The 21,466-nt window shown below is 39.8% G+C and overlaps 1 protein-coding gene across 1 annotated transcript in view; it reads left to right on the top strand.

Moving 5' to 3' along the window:
• Positions 1 to 2,650: 2,650 nt before the first annotated feature.
• TRHR (thyrotropin releasing hormone receptor) overlaps positions 2,651 to 21,466 on the top strand; it is a gene marked incomplete at its 3' end in the record, with an annotated part of 41,379 nt that continues 22,563 nt past the window's right edge. Inside the window, exon 1 of the mRNA XM_082675060.1 lies at positions 2,651 to 3,479. Within this exon, the coding sequence (XP_082531186.1) occupies positions 2,691 to 3,479 (789 nt within the window). The 5' untranslated portion in view covers positions 2,651 to 2,690. The remainder of the gene's footprint in view (positions 3,480 to 21,466) is intronic.

Genomic DNA, 21,466 nt, shown 5'->3' with positions numbered 1-21,466 from the left:
GGAGGTGGTGGGGTTGGGATGGGGTAGGGAGGCAATGCTTTCACCTGAGAAAGCACTTTTCATTCCAAAATGCAGGGGACTCGACCAGAAACAAGGTGTTCAGAGTAATCTCTGTCCTCTAGGGGAGGGAGAGGAGTAAAGCTGGCACCCAATCTGCTAAACCAGTTGAGGGAACAAACTAGAAGGTGGGCAGAAATCCTATTCAGGGTAAAAGAGTTTGTATTTGGCTGGTACCCTCCACTGTCTCTCTCAGGAACTGCATGTGATACAAGAGTCAAGACTCACAGAGGCCAGGTGTGCAGGATTACTGAGTGAAGCTGGCCTGTGTGACAGAAAAGAGGGAGGAAAAGAGGAGAGGACACATCCTGTCCCCCCACAGACTGCTACTCACAACCACTACTCAGCTTCAGATGATTATTTCTAGCAGGAATATGGACTCTTGGTTGCCAGATCTTTCCATGTTTATGAGAGGCAGAAATCCAGATTTACTATACAATCTCTCAATATTGAAAGGAAGACAGACGATAGTCTACCTTTGAGCCTACATTGTGCAGGCCAAACAGTACATTTCTGAAGCCTGAATCTGAGTCATGGGTCATTAATTTGTAACTCTGGTTGATTTAGAAGGAGAAGTAGATACTCAAGGAGCCCTCGATGGTTCAGAGGGTGGAATTCACTCAATACGATCCAAGCTTCGCCTTCATCCCATTGTTACCTAGCCTTGAACGTGACTCTGATTCCTTCATGGTCCTGTCTACACCGAATCTATTCTTCCATTGACATCTTCTAGAAAAAAGAACATCTAAACTTCTTAGAGTAGAGAATCAACCTGTTCACTCTATAGGGCATTAAGTTAAGGGCTGTTATTCGTTGTCAGTCTGAAATAAAAGCAGACAAACATTAACATTTGGTGTATTCAGTTGGTGCCTGGAGAAGAAAGACATATTTTCTGAGATCCCATTAAAAAGTATAAAGATTTGCCCATGGGCTACTTCAGAGAAATAAAAATCAAGCCGAAGTACACTTTCCTAAAAAAGATTGTTTATTAAGTTTTGTTTCAGAGGCGGTTACCAGAGTGGCCCTGGTTTAGATTTCCACCTAGAGATAAATTGACACAAAACATTGCTGGGGGCTACATGTTGGTTGGCAGTCCACAGGGTGGGTGAAGAGGGGAGAGGCGTCCAGAGCAGTTAGAGAGATCCTAGTAAGTGACGCAGAGCCAGAGGTGAAAAACAAAGTCCACAGATCATATGTGGGTTTAAATTGATGTTCTTAGCTCCAACAGGTTTTTAAAAAATAATCTTCATAAGCCTCAGAAGATTGCAGCTGAAATGGTTTAAAATCCATTTCAACTCATTTTCCATTCATATAATATGAGAGGAGGGAGTCAGTTTCACTGGTTCACTGGAGAAATAGTCTAAGGGTTTCCCTAGTAGGGAAAGAAGTTGATTTCAGCTCAGTCACATATCTCAAGCTTCAAGGGCTGTGTCTGGACTGAGAAGGATTTGCCGCCCCCAAGTCCTATCAAACAGGGAGTGTAAATATATTTCAGGGCTGCCTCAGGTACTGGAGTTGCTGTAGAACTTAGACTCTAAACAACTATAAGACCAGCTGCCTCTGGACCCCTTGCTGGTGATTTCAGCCTTCCAGATTAGAACTGTATCACTAGCACATTTAAAAGTAAATCCTTCAAGGGGAGAAGATTATGAATCAGTGAGGACTGACTGGCATTTGCCATTGTGAGTGTGTGTGTTTGCGCGTGTGTGGGAGGGGGGCGGGGGGAGACAGAGAGCGAGCATGTTCTCATTAGGGGACGATCTACGATTTGACAGGCTCTCTGCTGCTGCTTCTGCTGCTGCTTCTGCTGCGGCTGTATGGTCTGTCATCAGTTGGAAAGGCTGCAAGGGTTTAGAAGAACCGCAGTTCTGAAGACAGAGCACTGCTAAGTAGTCTCCCTGTCAAACAAAGTAGACGAGGTTTTCTGCAGCGTTGGAAACTCACGCTTAATACTGCCTCATCTACCTGGAAAAAGCAGGCAACGCTACAGAGGAAAAGGTAAGAGAAGAAATTGTTCTCTGTTGGGTCTGCAGGGCAGAGGGCATGGGGAGAGGTAGGTTCAAAGCCTTGCTATTTTGTAGCAAAGGGATCTCACCCTTTGAGAGCAGAGGAGGCAGATGCTCATTTTCTGTCAAGCTTGATCATTGAGCCTCTTGGCTTTTTCCCCCCTCGTATCTTTTTCTTCTCCATTGTACTTTTCCCAAGCATCTGAGAGATGCCTTTGTATTTATTTTTCAGGTAGCAGATATTGTTTCTTTTTTTTTTTTCCATTAAGCACTCTTTCAAAACAAGGAGCATTTTCTGTGTCTCTTTTCTTGAGCATTTTTCTCCATTAAGAAAAAAACCGGTCCCTCTTATGGTAAGGTAGTCAAAACAGTTATTCCATCCTACACTAGAGTTGCAATAAAAGGAGTTTCAGGGAGTACATATGAGCCCTATTACTGCGGAAAAATGGGAGGTGAAAGGAGAGGAGAATTACCTGTAAGTGACTGTGACTTGATCAGAATTGGTGATGCTGTGAATGAATATGAATTGTAATTCTTCACAGGGGGAGAGAACCACTGTGATAAAGGCAGGGCACTGGCAAGAAGATGTGTTGAGAAGTGTTTCAGAGAAACCTCAAGCCACTAAAGATGGAAAACGAGACAGTAAGTGAACTGAACCAAACCCAGCTTCAGCCTCGAGCCATGGTGGCCCTAGAATACCAAGTGGTCACCATCTTACTTGTGCTCATTATTTGTGGTCTGGGCATCGTGGGCAACATCATGGTAGTCCTGGTGGTCATGAGAACCAAGCACATGAGGACGCCCACAAACTGCTACCTGGTGAGTCTAGCAGTAGCTGATCTCATGGTCCTGGTGGCCGCAGGCCTCCCCAACATAACGGACAGTATCTATGGTTCCTGGGTTTATGGCTACGTTGGATGCCTCTGCATCACTTACCTCCAGTACTTGGGCATTAATGCATCCTCTTGTTCAATCACAGCATTTACCATTGAGAGGTACATAGCAATCTGTCACCCCATCAAAGCCCAGTTTCTCTGCACATTTTCCAGAGCCAAAAAGATCATCATCTTTGTCTGGGCTTTCACATCCATTTACTGTATGCTGTGGTTCTTCTTGCTGGATCTCAATATTAGCACCTATAAAGATGCTATTGTGGTGTCCTGTGGCTACAAGATCTCCAGGAATTACTACTCACCTATTTACCTAATGGACTTTGGTGTCTTTTATGTTGTTCCAATGATCCTGGCCACTGTCCTCTATGGATTCATAGCTAGGATCCTCTTCTTAAATCCCATTCCTTCAGATCCTAAAGAAAACTCTAAGACATGGAAAAATGACTCAACCCATCAGACCAAGAATTTGAATTCAAAGACCTCTAGTAGATATTTCAACAGCACAGTATCTTCAAGGAAGCAGGTAAGCAAATCTGAACCTCCAAGTCCACAGAGGAAAGGTGGGAGAGAGTTCCCTGTGAGATGGGATCAACTTTGCCCTACTTAGCTAATGGTAAAACTAAAACACAATCATGCAAATGTGTCACAGTGTAAGCTTCTGCTTTACATATTAAATCCACCTCTAAAACAACTGAAAATCTAAAAATAGATGGGAAAATGTTGATAGCACATCAGCAGATACCAGTTCACGTGCTATTAGGATATAAGGAGATATAACAAAAACCCTAGAATTCCACCTTTAAAATGTTTGCGCCTCTCTGGGAAATGTTATCAAAATATTTAGACCATTTCTGGCTTCTATAGGGAGCAGCTGGATATTTTTAAGAATTCTATTGTCTGACAAATATTTGACAAGATAGTTTGAGAAAAGATGAGTCAAAACAGTAATGAAACTGAGAGGGGTTACTGACTTTTTCCTTTTTTTTAGTCTTAGTGGAGAAAGATTCTACTACCTTCTCTTCCACCTCCCTACAAAGTGTCCCAGCATGTAGCAGTTCAAAATGCACTTTGCTCAGGAAATGTTCTAATAAAAGGCTAACACCAGGACTTCCATTTAAAAAAAATTCAATATTATTTGCAACAAATTGAGCTTGGTCTTAGCCTTTGCCTCTCACTGTTGTGGCCTCTCCCGTTGCGGAGCGCAGGCTCCGGACGCGCAGGCTCAGTGGCCCTGGCTCATGGGCCCAGCCGCTCCGCGGCATGTGGGATCCTCCCGGACCGGTGCACGAACCCGTGTCCCCTGCATCGGCAGGCAGATTCTTAACCACTGCGCCACCAGGGAAGCCCATGAGTGTACTTTTTAAAGTAAGCACATGAATCATCCACACTATCACTTCCTAAACTCTAGATCAGCTGAAATATGAAGAACTGTAATTGGACATTGGGCACACAGTGAAATAAGTTACTAGTAAATGTAGGTGTGTTAGACATGCATGAAGTGAATAAGGAGCTGTCACTAGAAAGAAATATATACAACATTTTAAATGATACCATGATACTTGATTTATATAACATTTAGTATTAAAGATGCCCAGGTGATAGAAAAGACTTGAGCAACTAGGGAAGAGTTGAGCAACTATTGCCAGCTCTTAGATTTCTGTTGTTCGAGTCTAGCAGTACTGCCTAATGCAAGGCATATTTACTGGGCCTTGTATTGGGCATCTATTACCCAAAACTTGATTAAGGGAAACTTAGAGAGATCTGTTGGCCATCTGCCAAGACAAACATTAAGAGAGTAAAGAATACAATAAGAGAGTAAAGAATACGTACCTCTCAGTTAGAGACTAAACATGGGGTAATGTCTGTAGCAAAGAAGGTCAAGGACTAGATTCATTCATTAGACTCTAATTTAGATCCTTGTTTTAAATTCTAAAAAATTGTTTGTCTGGTCTAATATCTTCCCTCTCAATTATAGTCATTAGCACCTATCAGCATTAATAATGTGCTTCAAATTGCTAATTGTGTTACACGTTCACACTCTTATTTCAAAGCTGTTACAAATAGGCTGCCCTTATAGAGGCTGAGTGGTAAGAGAAAAAGCCAAAGATTTGAGTCCAAACACCCTGGGCTTTAAAAGGCCAGGGCTCTAATCAAGCTTGGATGTGTGACCTTGGGTAAGCAGAACTCTCTGAGCCTCAGTTTCCTCATCTTTAAAGATAAGGATAAATAACAACCAGGGCTGGTGTGAGGGTTTAATGAAATACCTTATGAAAAACACCTAAAATAGAGTGTTGGTTCATCTGAATGTTTAATTAGTGTCATTCTGAGTTTTTTTAATATGTTGGCAACTGTAAGGGAAATATTTATTCTTTAAAATATGCATTCACCATTTAAACAAAGATCGTTTGTTGAGCAGGTGTGTATATGATATAGCAACTTCTCCAAGGAACTTTTTAATAATTAGGGCATTTGGAATTGTATTCAGAGCATTTGGGGTTGTCACAATAACGTCCCTGTCACTTAGCATCAGGAGCCTGGGATGCCAAATGACCTGAAATGTGCTAGACAGCCCTGCACAATGAAGTTCCCTGTTACAAATGTCAATAACACCCTCCTTGAGTAACAAGGGATGCCATATAAATCAAAAGAAGTGTATTGAAGTAATATGTCATGTAATTCAGTCTTGATTATAGATAGGAGGAGAGTTCAGAGAAAAGAAAGGAAATTGTGGGTCTAGAGGGATCAGAGAAGCCTTCATGGAAGAGGTGGCATTTTAGAAGGCTCTGGAAGGATGAGGATAATTTGGAAAGTAAAAGTCAAGAGGGACAGCACTTTACACAGAGAGGACATGGCTGGGATGAGAATGGTATGGATTTGGAGAAGGGGTCAGGAAGGGGATTTTTATAGTATGTAGTGATTTGGTTGACTAAAATGAAGTCTTTGGGGAACAGCAAAAAGTAAGATTGGATTGATGTGTGTGTGTGGGTGTGGGTGTGAGAGAGAGAGAGAGAGAGAGAGAGAGAGAGAAGGAGAATGAGGGGAAAGGGCTGTAGAGAGTCCCAGCTATCAGGCAGAGCAAGGAGTTTGAACTTAGTGCAGGGACAATGAAGAAAGTGAGTGATGAGCAGGCGGCAGCAATGAGGAAAGTGATGTTTGGGGACAATAAATCTGACAGCTGTGGACCAGGCAGGATTGGAGGCTGAGAGACTTGTGGCAGAGGGACCACTTTGGAAGTTGTTGGTAGTAATTCAGGCATGAAGTAGTACGACTCTCTATCAGGAGAATGTAAAGTAAGATGTGAACCAGAGAGAGCTTTCAAAGAAAGAGAGGGTGAGATGTGAACATATCAGATACAAAGGATGAAGAGGGAACAATTCAATGTGGCTTCAGGGTTCCGAGTCTGGAAGAACAGTAGTGCCTCCAATGAATGGAATGAGAGCCATGAAGGGGAGTCAGTTTTGTCCAGAATCAGTGACCCTTTGATCTGGCTCTTCTCTTCTGAAACGGTTCTTTTCTTAAACCTTCCAAAGGTTCTAATTCCACCTCCTATAACCCAAGGACTATTATTCTAATATTTTCTCTGCATGTTTTTTCTTTCAGGCAATTTTAATGTACATTTTAATAAATATTCTGTCTGGACCAGGTCTTTCTAACCAAGTAATGAAAGTCAAATGTGCATAGCCTAAAAGAACTACTTTTTAAGAAGAAATAAGAGAGTATTTATATGTAAGGGACAAGTGTGGGGTTTTTGTTCGTTCATTTGTTTGCTTTTAACTTATATCCCCTCTGCAGAAAATTCAGACCAGAATCTTTTTTCTTCCTATTATTCAGATTCAATTATGTTTTAGGAAACCAACTAAATATTTGGTAAATTCAATGAAACAAATTACTCAGAATAATGGCTTGGAATTGTGTAGACAAAAGAATTATCTGATTGACGAAATCTTTTGCTTTACAATTGGCTGTGATGATAATGGAGACATGGTTTAAATGGTCACATTTTTCCCATTTCAGCTCTACACACTCCCAAAAGATCTCTCTCTGTTCAGTCAGTTTAGGTGTTCAGCATTGTGTAGATAAAATATCTTTATCATTGACTGCATATATCGAAGGAATTGATTGGATCTTTCAGTATTTTGGAGACACAGAAATATCTTGGTAAAGGACTACACTATGGATAAACACATTCAATTCAAATATATTATTTCCATAGGATACGGGGTATGCAGAATATTTTACAGATCAGGCTATCAGTTTCATTTTCAGTTGAGTCACACTAACACACTTTTTTGTTTGTTTTTTACAGTATATCTGGTGGGAAACTGTGCAACATAGTCCAAGTAGCAACTCCAAAAGTTTATGGCAAAATTTTCATTATGGATTTTGTTTGGCTTAAAAAACCTTTGAAATGCCAAACAGTCTTTGTTTACATAAATTTCTTAAAAGACTTCTACCTTCCTAGAGGAATGTTGGTAGCCCAAGAGACAAAGGCAGCTTTCCTTTTAAAGCAATATATGCCTTTTGTTGCTGTTATTGCTGCTGATGATAGAAAAGCAGTCATGTATTATGGAAAACACAGAAAACTAGGAATAAGAAAAAAGGCATCCTTTACCCCCATCTCGCAAAACCCACAATTTATTAGCATTTAGTCATATTTATTTTCATATTTTCACTTGATCTTTTTTATATCATTATAGTCAATATACAGATATATAATTTTATATGCTGTTTTTACACAAAATGTGAAATTAATCTTCTCAAGGATAGCACAGAGTAAAAGAAAATGGATAAGATTGTGAGTCAGTTTTTCTCAGCCGCAGTTTTCTCATTAATAAAATGATACAATTCCTCATGGAGTTACTCAAATCAGATGAGATGCATCAGACAAAATTTGTGGGGTTTTTTTTTTGTCTCTCCTCCCTCCTGTACCATCAGCCACCCTTCCATCAGTCCTTTACTTCTCAGTGACTTCCATTCCCCTAGGCAGCCTCCTGACTCTGACTCTGAGTAAACCGAGTAGGATGTGCTCATGGAAAATTAAGAATTCTGCCGCAGGTGCGGCAAAAAACAACAAAAAAGAGTGTATTAATGATACTAAACTCTCCAGCATTAGGCCTAAATCAGAGGTTCCTCAAGTTTACTGGGACTGTTTTTGTACTGTTTTCACAGGTCCACCTTTCATTTTTAATTGTTTTATTTGTTCCATTTTTCTGGGTTCAACTATATCCTTAATAGTATAAAGATCTCTTAGATGGGAAAAAAGTGCAATTTTTGTAACTTAGCACAGAGTTATCTAAGTGTGCAATCTTATTTTATTATTAAAGAAAAGTTTTCCATTTTCCAATTCACATCCTATATAAGGAAAAACTACGTATGTCATAAATTGCCTCAGTGAAAGTGCCCTGCAGTTACATGTTTTGTGTCCTGTGGTTAGATGAGCGCACATTGTGTATTCCCAATTTTACGCCTGCAGCTTTGAGACATAATTTCACCAGTAAAGGAATATAAATTTTCCTGTATGCCTACAAAAAGGAAAAACCTGCACTCGTACAGAATTCTTGATTTTACCACACACCAAAAAACACCTTAAAATCAGCTAACCTTGAAAATGACAAAGTATATTTCTTTACGTAGCCTCTTGTGAATTCTTCAAATTGCAGATATTCCAAGTTCCAGACAGATTAAGTCTGGGCTGTTACCATGTTCTTAGTCTCCTTTACTTTTTTTATGAGTTGGGGGAAGGGTGAAAGGTAAAAAGCTAGAGCTAGGTCAACATCAAGCAGAATTTTGCAGTAGGTCACTTTATATTCACTGTCCTCCTCAACTTAATGAAACATTCACTCACAACCCTAAAAGCACCAAGTGCTGTCCTAGGTGGGGGCGCTACTGGGATATAGAAAGACACACTCTTCATCTTCAAGGGGCTCACTATTGGCCATGTACACAAATAATCCTGAGCAGACCACTATGTTCTACAATAGAGAACGAAGCCTCCATGAGGGGAAAAGCAAAATGGCGGAGAATGGAGGAAAGCTCTGTGGAGAACATGGCATTGATCTGGGCCTGTAAAGATGGGCAGAATGTCTAAAAGCAGCAATAAGGAGACAGAGAGAAAAGGAAGAAAGTTCAACAGAAAGAGAGGAATAGATAGGGGAGGGACTGGACACGTTCAAGGAGAGAGTAGTCTAGTATCATTGAAGTGGGGCAATGAAAGTGAACTGTCTACTGAGGGAAGCCTGAACCAGATTGTGGTCCTGCTATATCTAACTCCCATCTCTCCTCCCCATGCCTGACCTTTGTCACTCTACCTACTTACACCCACACCCATGATTACAGCTCCCAACTATGAAAGTCTAGTACACAGCTCTAGCAAAGACATCTTCCTGACCCCTACGCCTAATTGAGTTTTGGACATCGTGTAATTACATCAAATCCAATATGTCTAAAACTAAATCCATTCTTTTTTCCTTTGTAAACCCCTACCTCTTTTTTTCTTTCCTATTTTAGATTCCCAAGCCACAAATCTAGGAGTCCTTCTAAGTTCTTTTCTGTCCTATAGACTCACCCCAAATCCAAGTAATAGTCAAGTGCTAGTGACTCTAGCTGATAACTCATTATTTGACCTACTCCGTCACACTACCATTGTCCTAGTTCACTATTTCTCACCTGCTCTATTTCAGGACACACCTCACCAAGCCTCTCTGACTCCCATTCCTCTGTCCCCCCACATCATTCTGCACATTTCTCACTAGGGGGTTTCTCTAACAAACAGATATGTTATTAAAATGCTTTAAAGTTCCCGGAGGCCTAGAGTTTAAACATCTTAGCATAACAAGTAAGATCCTGGCTCCTTTATATGTTTTTAGCTTCATCACTTATGGCTTTCCTAACTCAGACTTTATGCTCCGGTGATACTGAATTATTTGTAGTTCTCTGAACTTGCTATGTTCTCTCAGCCAGAATACCTTTCATCTGGCAAACTCTCAGTTATCATCCAAGTCTCAGATCAAACGGTGCCCCCCATGCATCCCATCAAGCCTTCCCTGAATGTCTCAGGCAGATCTATGTAACTGGATGCCTAGCTATAACCATGTGTGTTAGGTATTCTACCTATGTGTCCACAGTACATTGCATATACTTCTGGTTTAGTAATTCTTATGTATCATAATTGTTACCTGTTGGTCTTCCCATTGCCACTAACATCTGTAAGAATAGGGCCTGTATCCCTAGTGCCCTCAGCACTGAATTTGGCATGTCACAGGCTCCCAGAAGAGTTTATAGATAGTCGTGTGTTGCAGCCAAAGAGTACAGGCTTTGCAATACAGCAGGTGGCTAGCATTTCTTCCCAAATCTATGTTCAGTGACATCACACTAGTTGCTTAAAATTGGTCATGGTTGGAGTACTAACACTGCAGAAATCAGCAAATATGACATTTCAGGGCCCCTCCCTTTTTTTGTGGAGAGCCAGTTGTTAAATACTGATCAGTACACTTCTCTCTGTGTGTGTATCATACATAATAAATGAAAGTGTAAAAGAGTACATACACAAATACTTTGGAGCTAAGTCAATTCCAACACTCTATTTTGCTCCCTGAAAAATTATTGTTTATTTATTCCATATCCTTCACTGATTTTAATTAAAATTTATTGTCTTTTATTGAATGTCTTTTGAATTCCAAAACAGAAAAACTAGCAACCAGCTAGTGTGATAGTGAGTTTGTTACTAGATAAGACTTTTGAGCAAGATTTCCCTCTTCCAGACAGAACAGACTGACTTAGAAACATGGCGGACTCAAATCATAATTTACTTTTTGTACAGAATCCTGTTGGCTTTCCAAAGAGCCTTTCAGATATCCTCCCCAATGAGACAGCTACATTGGACTGAATGCACAGAGATGCAGAAGGATGGCAACTTAAGGAAGGAAACAGTGTGAGCAGAAGTATTAAGATGAGAATAAATCTATCCGAGCACTCCTATGTTGCTAATTTTCCTAAAACAATTTGCACACATCATCTTCTTTCAAAAAGAAACATCCCCAATCTCCTCTGACTGGCTTTCAAAGCCCTCTAAAATCTGACCTTTTCATCATTTTTCTGGCTTTTTTCATCCATTGTTTCTTTAATTTAATAGACAATTATTGAGCACCAATTTCATGTCAGGCATTACACCAGAAAACCAATAATAATCACTGTCTTATGGGAACTTTTTGTAAAATACAAAAGATCACCATTCAAAAATGGTGATAGTATTGGGGTAGTATTTTTGTTTTTTTCAGATATATACCCAGGAGTGGAATTGCTAGGTCATATGGTAGCTCTATTTTTAGTTTTTTGAGAAACCTCCATACTGTTTTCCACTGTGGCTGCAGCAACTTACATTCCCACCAGCAGTGCACAAGGGTCTCCTTTTCTCTACATCCTCACCAACATTTGTTATTTGTGGTCTTTTTGATGATAGCCGTTCTGACAGGTGTGAAAAAACAAAAACACTAATTTGAAAAGATACATGCACCTCAATGTTCATAGCAGCATTAGTTACAATTGCCAAGATATGGAAGCAACCTAAGCATCCATCAACAGTTGAATGGATAAAGAAGATGTGGTTCATATATACAATGGAATATTACTCAGCCATAAAAAAGAATGAAATCTTGCAATTTGCAGCAACATGGATGGACTTGGAGGGTATTATGCTAAGTGATGTCAGACAGAGAAAGATAAATACTGTATGATATCAGTTATATGTGGAATCTAAAAAGTAAAACAAATCAGTGAATATAACAAAAAAGACATAGACTCACAGATATAGAGAACAATCTAGTGGTTACCAGTGGGGAGAGGAAAAGGGAGTGGGGAAAGTTAGGGTTAGGAGATTAAGAGTTAGAACTATTAGGTATAAAATAATCTACAAAGATATATTTTACAGCACAGGGAATATAGACAATATTTTATAATAACTATAAATAGAGTATAACCTTTAAAAATTGTGAATCACTATATGGTACACCTGTAACTTATATAATATTGTACATCAACTATAATTTTTTTTTAACTTAAAAAAAACACTTGGAAAATACAAAGTTAGGTTGCACAGTGCGTGGAAGAGGCAACAAGGAATGAGTGAACACCATACATAAGGCTGGAGAGCAGGCCCTCAACAGAGAAGAGTCACTTCACTTTAGAAAAACGAGTAGGTGTTCTCCAGGCCAACATGAAACCAGCAGAATTTACGTAGCCAAGCAGAGCCCAGGGTAAGACCTTGGAAGTACCTATGTTCCACTGAAAGCAACTAAATCTGGTTCTAAGGCACCAGGGAACCACTGAAGAACTCTAATAAGGACAGTGGCAAACTGGATTTGACTTTCGGGAACTTCACTCATAAAATTTTACAATGAAGCCAGCTCATAACCAGGGAAACAGAAATGAGGCTTTTGCAATCAGAGCAAAAAGCAAAGACTTGAATTAGGGCGTAAGAGTAGAGAAGTCTAGGAAGGATATACAAGAGTTGAATCAGTGGAATTTAACTACTAATCTGGCAAATGAAAAAGAAGTTCCTAAAGTGAGTCCCAGATTCTCACCTGGAGTGACTGGGCAGGCAGTGGTGTTAGCAAGCATGGCACAGAATACAAGAGGAAGAACAGTCTTAACTATATTTACTCCTTCCGCATAGATGCGGGCGTGTCTCACCAGATTCTCCCATGTATAATAAGCTCATTTGATTTTGCAACCTTGCTCATGTAATTTTTCCCACCTGTAAAGCCCTCCCCACTCTTCATACCTCCCACCTCTCTGAAAAGCTCAAGTTCCCAGCTCAGGCTGCAGTGAGAGCCAGGGGTCCCGTACATTGGACATCTACCTGAAGGCAGAGTCTAGCATGAGCTCTAGAGTCAGAAAAATGTAAGTTCAATTCTACTTCCTATCTCTGTAACTTTGAATACGTTATTTTACTTCTTGATACTTGTTTGCTCAAATGTAACATGGGATACTAATGATACCCACTCATAGGGTTGCTGTGAGGAAATGCTTAGTACATAGTAAGCATTTAAAAATGCTTATTTACTACATTTAAATTATATGCTATAGTTAAAATATTATTTACTCCGCCTTATTCATGAAATAGCAAAAAATACAGACTGGTAATTCCCCAAAACGACAAAGTTTAGAGGTTATAATAGAGATTGATCTTCCAGGCTGATCTAACAGCATATTCATAAGATCAAATTAATATTTCTTGAGCTCTGCTATGTGCCCAGAGAGAAATACATTAAGCACATTAAGTTTATATGAACGAACTCAATATATCTTCACAACAATCCTGAGAAGTAGGAACTAACTGTAGAAGAGAATTTGGAGGCAAATGAATGCAAAGTGACCTGCTGGTTGTAGCAAAGCCAGGATTTTGACCCAGCACACCTGCTCCATTTCAACCACAGGGCAAGAGAAAATCAAATAAAGGTGAAACTGGTGAGGGCTAAAGTAAGTTTCCTGGAGGTGGATGTTTGGGCCGGGTTAAAGAGACTGAGAGGAAAGAGGTCGTTCCAGATAAAGGAGGGAGATGGGAAGGATATGACAGTATTGTCAACAGGAGAAAAAAGCCCAGAATTTTAAAAAGCATTTTCTGTCTGAGGAATAGTAATGAGATTAGTCAGATGTGGGCCAAAAGTTTATGGGAAATAAATTTGGAGGACATGCAGACTGGGGCTGGAACAATGAGACCAGAAAACCAAGCACAGGACCACCACCTGCCTCCCCAAGCCCGTCATCAGGCTGGTGACCAACACCAGGGAAATCACATTCTATAGGGCGCAGCTATCCCAGCCTTGGAGTTTCCCTTCCAATGGGCCCTCGTTAACCTCTGCCGATCCATTTACAGGACCATCACCGGTTCCCTCTTTTCATGCCTATTTCAAAACTTTCTACTCTCCTGAAGTTGTCACACCTGGAATTGTTTTCCCTCTGAAATCTGCCCCCAACATCCAACCTCTCCTCTCTAATGCTACTTCCTTAATTCCAGTCTCATGTCCTCCCTGCACTGTAGACCAGGAGGCTGGTCTCTCTGCCTCGCCAAACTGTTGCATAAGCATTCTAACCAACTTCCCTGCCTCTTAGTTGCCCTCTTCCAATTCATCCCCCAGGGTGCTGCTAGAATCATCTAAAAGGCAAACTTGATAACAGCATCATGCTGCCTGAAGTCTTCCAATATCCTTTTTCCCTATAGGTTTAAATCCAAGGTCATAATCATAGCACACTGGGACATTTATGTTCTGCTCCCCACTTACTTTCTCAAGCTCATCCCCTTTCTGTCCCCCACATACCATTCTACAAGCAGTTTCCTTATCTGGCCACACTCTTTCCTGCCTCCAGGCCAGCTCGTGCCCCCTGCCACAAGCATTCCATACAGATGCAAGAACAAAATGCTACAAATGGGAGGGACAAACACCAATCCCTGCCAGTGGAGAAAAAGGAAGCCTGCTCTGCGTCATGACCTATGAGAGGGTCAAATGAGGGCCTGCGCGCACCGCATTGCTGTAGTAATTTGTTCAAATATCTCTCCCACCAGATTGTGTATCCCACAAGGGCAGAAACATTATCCCATTCATTTCTGTGTCCACAGTGCCTGTCATGGCGCCTAGGGACATACTGATAAATGACTAAACTAGTAAAGACTGGATATAAAGGTAGAATGGTCAAGTATGACTCCAAAGATTTTTTCAGGAGACCAAAAATGGTAAAATTGTTGAAAGAAATGTTAAGGGAAAAGATGTTAAAAACACTGTCAGAAATCTTTAGCTTAAGATGAGGATATGGAAATTTTACATTGTAAGTATTTAGGATTTGGAAAAATTTAGACTGATGAGTAGTCAGAATCAGATATGTGCATTTGTGAACCAGTAGAATCAAGGAAAGAAGGTATGACTAGGGTTGAATTTATTTATTTATTTATTTATCTATCCTTTTTATTGAACTACAGTTGACATACAATGTTGTATTCAATACAGATGTACAACATAGTTATTCAACATTTACATACATTATTAATTGATTACCACTATAAGTCTAGTAACCATCAGTCACCATACAAAGTTGTTACAATATTACAGACTTTATTTCCTATGCTGTACATTACCTCCCTGTAACTTATTTATTTTATAACTGGAAATTTATACCTCTTAATGCTCTTTACTTATTTCACCCGACACCCCACCACCCTACCCTTTGCTAACCACCAGTTTGTTCTCTGTATCTATGAGTCTGTTTCTGTTTTCTTTTGTTTGTTTGTTTTCTTTTTTAGATTTCACACACAAGCATACTTCATTTTTTGCACTTCACAGGTATTGCAATTTTTGCAAATTGAAGTTTTGTGGCAACCCTGGGTTGTTGGATGACGGTTAGCATTTTTTAGCAGTAAAGAATTAATTAAGGTATGTATATTGGTTTCTTTTAGACAAAATGCTATTGCACACTTAATAGACTACAGTGTAGTGTAAACAAATTTTATATGCCCTGGGAAACCAAAAAATACATGTAACTCGCTTTATTGTGATATTCCCTTTATTGCCATGGTCTAGAACCAAGCCCACAATAGCTCTGAGGTATGCCTGTATAAGTGAAGTCATATAGTATTTGTCTTTCTCTGTCCCACTTATTTCATATGGCATAATACCCTCTAGGTCCATCCATGTGTTGCAAATGGCAAGACATCATTCTTTTTTAAGGCTGAGTAATATTCTATTATATATAATAGATACTTTATATATATATATATATATATATATATATATATATATATATATCTCACATCCTCTATCCATTAATCTGTGGATGGATATTTATGTTTCCATATCTTGGCTATTGTAAATAATGCCTCAATGAACATAGGGGTGCATATATCTTTTGGAATTAGTGTTTTTGTTTTCTTCAGATAAATACCCAGAACCAGAAGTGGAATTGCTGGATCATACAGTAATTCTATTTTTAATTTTTTGAGGACCCACCATACTGTCTTCTAAGCTGGCTGAACTAATTTATAATCCCACCAACAGTGCACCAGTGTTCCTTTTTCTCCACATCCTTGACAACACTTGTTATTTTTTTTAATTTATTTATTTACTTATTTATGCTGGCTGTGTTGGGTCTTAATTTCTGTGCGAGGGCTTTCTCTAGTTGCGGCGAGCAGGGGCCACTCTTCAACGCGGTGCGCGGGCCTCTCACTGTCACAGCCTCCCTCGTTACAGAGCACAGGCTCCAGACGCGCAGGCTAAGTAGCTGTGGCTCACGGGCCGAGTTGCCCCGCGGCATGTGGGATCCTCCCAGACCAGGGCTCGAACCCGTGTCCCCTGCATTGTCAGGCAGACTCTCAACCACTGCGCCACCAGGGAAGCCCACCAACACTTGTTATTTGTTGCCTTTTTGATAATAGCCATTGTGACAGGTATGAGGTGATATCTCAATGTGGTTTTGATTTGCATTTCCCTCATATCAGTGCTGTTGAGCTTCTTTTCATGTGCCTGTTGGCCATCTTTATGTCTTCCTTGAAAAATGTCTATTCAGCTTCTCTGTCCATTTTTTTAAATCAGGTTGTTCTGTAAGAACATATATATGTGGTGTAAGAAAATGGTCCAGTTTCATTCTTTTGAATGTAGCTGTCTGGTTCTCCCAACACCATTTATTGAAGGGGCCTTCTTTTCCCCACTGTTTGTTCTTGCCTCTTTTGTCGTAGTTTAATTGACCACATAAGTGTGGGTGCATTTCTGGGCTGTCTATTTTGTTCCACTGGTCTACGTGTCTGTTTTTGTGCCAGTACTATACAGTCTTGATTACTATAGATTTGTAGTATAGTTTGAAATCAGGGAGTGTGATACCTCTAGCTTTCTTCTTGTTTCTTAAGATTGCTTTGGCTATTTGCATTCTGCTGTGGTTCCATACAAATTTTAGGATTATTTGCTTTAGTTCTGTGAAAAATGCCACTGATGTTTTGATAGGAATTGCATTTAATCTGTAGATTACTTTGTATATTTTATCAATATTAATTATTCCAATCCATGAGCACTATATATCTTTCCATTAGTTTGTGTCATCTTCATTTTCTTTCATCAGTGTCTTATAGTTTTCAGAGTAGAGGTCTTTCATCTTCTTGGTTAAACTTATTCCTAAGTATTTTATTCTTTTTGATGCAATTGTAAGTGGGAGTGTTTTTTTTATTTCTCTTTCTGATAGTTTGTTATTAGTGTATAGAAATGCAACAGATTTCTGTATTGATTTTATATCCTGCAACTTTACTGAATTCATTTATTAGTTCTAATAGTTTTGGGGTAAAGTCCTTAGAATTTTCCATATATAGTACCATATAATCTGAAAACAGCAGCAGTTTTAATTCTTTCTTTCTAATTTGATGACTTTTATCTCTTTTCTTGTCTGATAGCTGTGGCTAGGAATTCTAATACTGTGTTGAATAAAAGTAGTTATTGATAGAGGACATCCCTGTCTTGTTCTTGATCTTAGAAGAAAATTTTCAGATTTTTACCATAATGTTAACTGTGGGTTGTCATATATGGCCTTTATTATGTTGAGTAATATTCTCTCTATTTCCACTTTGTTGAGAGCTTTTAGCATGAATGAATGTTGAATTTTGTTAAATGCTTTTTCTGCATTTATCAAGGTGATTATATGATTTTTATTCTTCAATTTGCTTATATGGTATATCATTTTGATTGATTTTTGGATACTGAACCATCATCCTTGCATCCCTATAATAATAAATCCCTCTTAATCATGGTATATGATCCTTTTAATGTACTGTTGAATTCAGTTTGCTACTCCCCCTACCCCACATTGTATGTTTTTTACATTGTATTTTACATATTTTTATTTTGTTTGTTGCTTAACTAATTATTTTATGTATAGATTATTTTTACTACTTTTGTCTTTCAATCTTCATGCTAGCTTTATAGATAGTCGATCCACTACATTTATTGTATGCTTGCCTTTACTAGTAAAATTTTTCCTTTTATAATTTTTTTGTTTCTTGTTATGGCTTTTTCTTTTCTGTTTAAAGAAGTACTTTAACATTTCTTGTAAGACTGGTTTAGTAGTGATGAACTCCTTTAACTTTTGCTTCTCTGGGAAACTATTTATCTCTCTTTCAGTTCTGAATTGTAACCTTGCAAGGTGGAATATTCTTGGTTATAAGTTTTTCTTTCTTTCAGTACTTTGAATACATCATGCCAATCCCTTCTGGCCCATAAAATTTCTTTTGAAAATTTAGCTGCTAGACTTATGGGGAGTCTCTTGTACATAACTAGTTTTTTTCTCTTGCTGATTTTAAGATTCTTTCTTTATCTTTAACTTTTGATAATTTAACTATAATGTGTCTTGGTGTGAGTCTCTTTCAATTCATCTCATTTGGGTGTCTCTGCCTCCTGGATTTGATTGTCTGTTTCCTTTAACAGGTTAGGGAATTTTCAGCCATAATTTCTTCCAGTAGGTTTCTGTCTTTTTCTCTCTCTTTTCTCCTTCTGGGACCCCTATAATGTGAATGTTAGTACACTTGATGTTGTTCCAAAGGTCTCTAAACTATCCTCATTTTTTAAACTATTCTTTTTTCTTTTTGCTCTTCTAATTGGGTAATTTCCATTACCCTGTCTTTCAGAACACTGATCCATTCTTCTGCATCCTCTAAATAGCTGTTTATTCCCTCTAGTGTATTTTTTAGTTCTAGTTAGTTACTAAAAAATACTGATTGGTTCTTTTTTTATAGTTTCTACCTCTTTGTTGAAGTTCTCACTGAGTTCATCCATTCTACTCCTGTTGTAATCATCTTTACAACACTATTACTTTGCACTCTTTATCTGGTAAATTCCTTATCTCTGTTTCATTTAGTTCTTTTTCTGAGGTTTTCTCTTATTCTTTAATTTGGAAGGTATTTCTTTGTCTCCTCATTTTGCCTAACTTTCTGCGTTTGTTTCTGTGTATTATATATATCAGCTATGTCTCCCAGTCTTGAAAGGATGGCCTTATGTAGAAGGTGTTCTGTGGGGCTCAATGGTACGATCTCACCTAGTCAAAAGAAGCAGGTGCTCCAGGGGTATCCCCTGTGTGGGATGTGCATGTCCTCCTACTGTGATAGAGCCATGATAGCTGCAGACCTCTTGGTGGACAGAGTTGGTTCCCAGGCCAGCTAGCTGTGGGGCTTAGCCACAACTGCTGCAGACTCCCTGGTGGACAGGGCTGGTCCCCGTCCCAAATGTCTACAAAACCTGTCTGCAACTGCTGCAGGCATGCTGATATGAGGGCTGGCCCTCAGTGCAGCTGGCTGGGAGGTCCAACCTCGATTGCTGCTGGTACATCGATTTGTAGGGCTGGCTTCCTGTGGCTGAAGCCACTTTGAAGGGGCACTTTGCCAGCTAGAATAGCCTGACAGGTTGGGGAGGACAAGAGCCACTTCAGAGGGGCCAGCCAGGACAGGTGGGTTGAGTGAGGTGGGTCCCAGAGAACACCAGGGTGGGGAGCGCGGTTTTAGCTAGGTTGATGGAGTGTGACAGAAATGGCACTCGCCGGCACTGGGCCAGCTAGGTGAAAGGGAAGTAAAAGAAAATTGGCACCTACCAGTGCTTTCGCCCCCGGAGGAAGTGCCGCCAGATACCTGTGCCTCCGGTGCCTGCCCTTATGTTAGTCAATGATTCTCCTTTGTATATGACCCAGGTTCTTTTCAAGCTGCTGCCTCTGTGCTGGGATTCAGAGGGAACGAGTTTATGTGCAAGCCCTTTAAGAGTGAAATCTCAGTTTTCCACAGCCCTCCAGCTCTCTGGGCCATAAGGCCCTCTGGATTTCAAAGCCAGCTGTTATGGGGGCTCATCTTCCCGGTGCAGGACCCCTGGGCTGAGAAGCCCAGTGTAAGGCTCAGACCCCTAGCTCCTCAGAGGGGAATTCCATGGTTGTGATATCCCTCCCACGTGTGGATCACTGAATTGGGGTCGTGGGTTCTGACTGGACCACATCTCTGCCCCTCTTACCCATCTCGATGTGGCCTTTTCTTTATATCCTTAGTTGTAGAAATGCTGTCCTGCTAGTCTTCAGGTTGTTCTCAGAGACACTTGTTCTCTATATAGTTGTAGTTTGGGTGTGTCCCTGGGAGGAGGTGAGCTCAGGGTCTTCCTACTCCACCATCTTGATCCGGACTCTGGCTAGAGTTGAATTTTTTAAAATAGAAGGACAGACTGACAAAAACCTAGTTCTGGAGGAATGTCTGCATTTAGGAGGCTAGAAGATGACTGGATTCTTTGCTACAGATTAAAAAAAAAAAAACACCACACACAATTTCCCCGTCCTCGAACAGCCAGAGTGTCAAAGGCATAGCCATAGTGGATGATTCCAGTTAGGAGGGAAAGTAAAGAAAGAAGAATGAGCCAGGGAGAGCGAGGAGGTTCGGTTAAATGAATAAGTGGATTTATCTAAAACTGGGGCGTCGTGTCCTTGCCACCAGAGTCAAACACAGCTCTTCAGAGCTGCATGGGAGGCACCTGAAAAGAACTCGAATAAACTAAAAATTAAATTAGCTCTGAAAATTAAACAAGGCTAAATACATGTGCACATGGGATAGGATGAATAATGTAAAACACCTGACATCCATATTTAGTTGAAATAAAAACAGATAATATTATGTTGGAAAAGAAAATATTGCAACCTTTTGTAAACAACACTTTTAGCCAAAAGCTATCTCTCTTGGATAGATTGCCTGAACATAATTTTATAGTAGCTGCAAGTAAGTACAGCATCCTCTGCCTCTCCATTCCGTGCCTTTGTTGTTTGAGTCTTATGTGGATTTATGACTATGGGAGAACTCAGCATACTTTCCTCAGGCAGCAGCTCTTAGCTTTGAAAATAAGGAAGTGACTCAGTGAGCGAGGTGGCATGATCATGAGAATGAAAGAGGAAAGAGAGTAAATGCAGAGCACCCCATCACTTTTCAAAGATCATTTTTAAAGTCAAGCGACCCAAGTGCAGTATTGACACCCTGCCGTGTTTCCTCTGATAAGGGTTCAGCTTTGTGAGTGATTCTACTTGGCAAACATTTGAAATATTATGCATATAGAAAAATCTGGGTGGGAAGAGTGAGAGAAAAGTGTGCACTTTTCTACTGGGAAAGATAGAAAGAAGCTCAGATTCAGGGTGAATTTACAGGAGAAATATTTGACTAGATATTATAAAGTGCTAGAATGGACCACCAGGAATTTCTTTACAAATCAATTAGACAAGTCTCTGAATAAGTTAAGAGCGATCGAGTCACTACTTTTATATAAACCAACTGTAGTGCACAGTGGAGGTATGATCCTGGAATTAAAGATGGCCTTGTTCAGTTATTACAGTCCCTTCCAGTGCATTCTTATATGGAATGGGAAAATAGCGGAAGTAAGGACAAATTCGTACCTACTCATTTATGAGTCAATTGAAAACCTACTATATGTCAGGCACTATATTGGGCACTAGGGTATAAAAATGAAAAAGTCTGAG

Source organism: Grampus griseus (genome assembly GCF_964374135.1).
Source record: "Grampus griseus genome assembly, chromosome: 17".
NCBI lineage: Eukaryota > Metazoa > Chordata > Mammalia > Artiodactyla > Delphinidae > Grampus > Grampus griseus.
Note: the sequence above shows the minus strand (reverse complement) of the source record. Positions and strands in the feature narration are given on the sequence as shown.